General features: G+C 37.0%; 1 protein-coding gene across 1 annotated transcript; it reads right to left on the bottom strand.

Moving 5' to 3' along the window:
* Positions 1-447: 447 nt before the first annotated feature.
* Positions 448-3,040, bottom strand: SARC_11349 (protein BMH2). The gene is made up of 6 exons (XM_014294564.1): positions 2,957-3,040; positions 2,525-2,663; positions 1,844-2,047; positions 1,398-1,613; positions 980-1,118; positions 448-808 (listed from the first exon to the last, which is right to left on the bottom strand). The coding sequence occupies exons 1-6, from the start codon at positions 2,968-2,970 to the stop codon at positions 768-770; spliced, it is 753 nt and encodes a 250-aa protein (XP_014150039.1). The 5' UTR covers positions 2,971-3,040; the 3' UTR covers positions 448-767.
* Positions 3,041-4,205: the final 1,165 nt, after the last annotated feature.

Raw genomic sequence — 4,205 nt, 5'->3', positions numbered from 1 at the left:
ACATACAAATACATATTACATCTAAAATTATATATATATACACATATATATATATTATATATACATATACATATACATATACATATACATATACATATAATATACATACCTGTAATATATATATATATATATATATAAATATATATACATATACATATTACATATATACATGAAACATATATATACATATATATATACGTATATATACATATATATATACATATATTATTTATATACATATATATATAAACATATATTTATACATATATGTATAATATATATAAATTTATTTATGGGTAGGTGTGGTTGTATAAATATATTTAATATATATTTATATATATATATATACATTATGTATATTCATACGACAAAAAAAATAGATTAAGTTTTTATATAGTATATATAAACATGTGATATAATATGTAAATAAATAATTTTGAGCTTTTTTTTTGCATGGTGTGACACTGCAGGGCATATCTCTTTATTTATTGTAAAGAACCATATCAATTATGGCAACGTCTCAAATGCTATATTAATGTGCGTTTAAGACGAAGATACATCGGTACATATCTACTTCGCTGTTGAATTGTACTGCTTGCAAGCGCTAATGGTGCAGCAAACAAGCTCACCATGTATTCACACGCAGTTGGATGATTGCTTGTACGTAATTTGCCTAAGTAGTTTGAAATGTTAATTGAACGGAAGGAAGCTTTGAATTTATAAATAGACGGGCAAGGGCGGCGCTGTTTAATAAATGATACAATGATCTACTCGTCGGCCTCGGCGTCATCTCCCTCCTTCTCTTCTCCTGTTCATGACACATAGTAAATTTTATTAATTATACGAATCCTCTGTTTCATTATTTAACACACTGCATACTCTTCTATCTTCGAAGCAACTATAAGAGCAAAACTAGATATTCACGCAAATATAATCAACGTTTTAAAACTTGACGTGGTTCATAATAAACCGTCCTTACCTTGCATGTCTGACGTCCATAGTGTTAGGTTATCCCTCAGAAGCTGCATAACCAATGTGCTGTCCTTGTAACAATCTTCACTTACGTTATCAAGCTCTGCAATAGCGTCATCGAACGCTTGCTTGGCAAGATTGCATGCCTGTGGTAAAGAAAATGATCAGTCAGTACGAATCCTAATTTTTTGCAATGATTGAAATGCAGCCATTAAATTGTTGTGCAAGATTGGTTGCTACCACTTCCTTCTGAAACTATTGACCAATCGAGGCAATAAATAAAAAATGAAAGTGTGGCGGTACTATCATATACTGTAGTCACAATAGACACATACAAGGTAAAATCCATGGAAACGATCACTGGCAAACAAGCACAACAACACCCTACAAACGGGACATAAATGTGAGTAAAACCACGGACTGACCTGGTTGGGTGAGTTCAAGATCTCGTAGTAGAACACGGAGAAATTGAGTGCCAGACCCAGTCGGATGGGGTGTGTGGGCTGTAGCTCATCCTTTGCGATATCAGAGGCAGATTTGTAGGCCTCCAAGGAGTCATCTCCGGACTTTTTTCGGGCATCTCCGGACTGGAACTCGGCCAAGTAACGGTAGTAGTCACCCTTCATCTTGTAGTAGAATACCTGAACGTGCGCGTGGGTCAGACGCGTGTGGTGTCAGCAGTCGGTGGTATGAATTTTCACTCTGGCATACCCAAACTGAATTTTCGTTGAAATATTCACCAACGGCATATAGTTGATTATTTCTCTTAAATTTTGTCACTCCCTCAGAACGATAACGATTCACTACCATTTAGGTGAAAACAACAGTTTCAGTGTGCACGAATATAGATGACCCCTCACACAATACTCACCTTGGACTCTCCAGTCTTCGCAGAGGGGATAAGTTTGCTATCAATGACGCTCATGATGTCTTCGCATACGTTGGTGAGCTCCTGCTCTATCTTCTGGCGGTACGCCTTGATGATCTCTACCTTGGCGGTGTGTCCCCTGCTCTCCTCCTTGGCCTCTACGGACGATACAATGCGCCATGAAGCACGACGAGATCCGATACCGTTCTATACGCAGAGGTGAAATAGAGAAGCGTTTTCTATATAAGTATAAAGGCTATACTGTTTATCTTCTGAAGTGCTATAGAATGAAAAAACCGCTCTACTACATATAACAAAGAATACCTACCAATACATTTATCATAACAGAACATGCTGGGTTTGAATACTGAAAACGAGATAAGAGTTCACAGGCAACCTGGTTCAATGAAGCCTGCAATAAATGTGATACTCAAACACTAAACATAAAATATAAAAGGGACGCCAGACGGTACTGACTCGTACAACGCACTTGGAAGATTATAATAAAACTATCTGCGGCGGGTAACATAACAGGATAAGACATATATTAATCAGCCCCGCCTCTCAAAACCTTTATCTTTCTAGAGAATCTTTTTAAAACATGTCCTGGTTGAAATTCCAGGTAAATGAACTAAGAAACGCTAGCTTCATGAAAGATCACGATACAAATAAACAGTGCGGTACCTTGTAAGCAACGGATAGCAGGTTACGCTCTTCGATGTTAAGCTCCTCTCCTAAGTTGGCTACGAACTTCATGGAATCCACCATCTCGTCGTATCGCTCAGCCTGCTCGGCAAGCATGGCCTTGTAGACAGCGTCGGCTCTAGTGAACGCAAAAGCATATTAAAACGCAAGGTTGGATTAGAAGAACATACTTTCGTTTACTCGCTACGAAAAACAATATTAAATAACAATTTTTCCACGTTAGTACGCGTGTGTCGCTTGTATGGACCGGCACCTGCTTTGTATAGTGCTATCTGGGGTGGCTACGCATCAATGCACAATAGTGAAGAAAATCCCAAGGGAGAACACGGGAAAAGCTTAACAGATGCTGTGTGGACATCATGAAGAGAAGCATGAAGGCACAGTTGATTAAACACGGTCACTAGAAGGTACCTTTGGTCTCCCATTATTGCGGTCTGGTCGTTGTTATAAAAGAATGTTCAGTTTGTCGGTTGTGCTTTGTGTGGTGAGTGTTTGTGTTCGGGGTGTGTTTCGACATTAATTATGGACGATTTGTTATGAAAATTTTATTTCTGCACACGGAGGTCGGAGCGTTAGAAGGCAGAAGCCACTCTGCGACTGGGCCATCTTTCGGTATGAAATAATCATAACACAAACATGTCGTATTTGGAAAACGTACTCAACCGATAAACGTACTTTGCCATTTATTACTCTGGGCGTGGAATTAGGTTTTGAACTGTATATGAATTGGTATCGGGATACAGAATAAGGTCCGTACTTTATCGCTAATTCTGATCTGATATAACAGTAAATCCTATGACTTGTGAGAATATGTATATAGTATCTACTTACATCCTGGTGAAGAATTGGGATAAACAGAATACGACGCCAATCCTAATTTCACACTGATTTGGCTTAAAATGGATGAAGGGCATTGACATTTCATAGTGGCAATAAAATAAACCGAATCCGCCCTTTAGTTACAGACCTTGCTGAATGGAATTCCTGCCAATTTTTCGAAACGTAAACAGAACCGGTTTTTTAAAATGACCCAATTAAATAGCACAGATAGTTTCCGACATACAAAATTTTAAAATCTATGTACTTCAAAATAATTGTATCAAAAATAAAACTTTTCCCTCTATTTCGGTATCGGGTCCATGTGAAATTTTATCAATGATGTTGTAATTGAAAGGTGTATGTTTTTATTTAATTAGTTACAGTTCGCTTTCAGAATTCTCTACCAATCATACGAGTCTTATTCAAAAGTGACAAACTCTGAAGATCTGGTCGCGGTTTCATCTCTAAAATCAGTAAATTCTATGCTTGATCCTTCGTTCAATCTGTTCTATTATTGATATGTGTTTATCGTATTGATATGTTAAATATGATATCACTGCTATTCGTATATCACACGCAGTCCGTTCACTAGAGTCCCGCCTGATTTATGCTACTTCTCTTGAGTTGGCTATGAATCCTCCTTGAATTTAATCGTCTCTGTTTTCTTTGATCTTTCGAGGCACTATGAACTCCACCGGCGCATCCCGACGAATCTGCATTCTAAAGCGGAGCGTATGCCTAATACACATATATATATATATATATATATATATATATATATGTATATCTGTATGTATATCTGTATGTTTTTCTGTATGTACATATGTATGTATATATCTGT

The sequence above is a fragment of the Sphaeroforma arctica genome (assembly GCF_001186125.1).
Source record: "Sphaeroforma arctica JP610 unplaced genomic scaffold supercont1.1643, whole genome shotgun sequence".
In the NCBI taxonomy this organism is placed as follows: domain Eukaryota; class Ichthyosporea; order Ichthyophonida; genus Sphaeroforma; species Sphaeroforma arctica.
This window is presented reverse-complemented; position numbering and strand designations above follow the sequence as displayed.

Bases quoted from the DNA above. Each gene is read 5' to 3' on its own strand.
- SARC_11349 (XM_014294564.1), bottom strand. The intron at 2,048-2,524 runs GTACCGCACTGT...CTCTGCGTATAG, and splicing joins TGCTATCCGTTGCTTACAAG to AACGGTATCGGATCTCGTCG. The intron at 1,614-1,843 runs GTGAGTATTGTG...GCGCACGTTCAG, and splicing joins CGAAGACTGGAGAGTCCAAG to GTATTCTACTACAAGATGAA.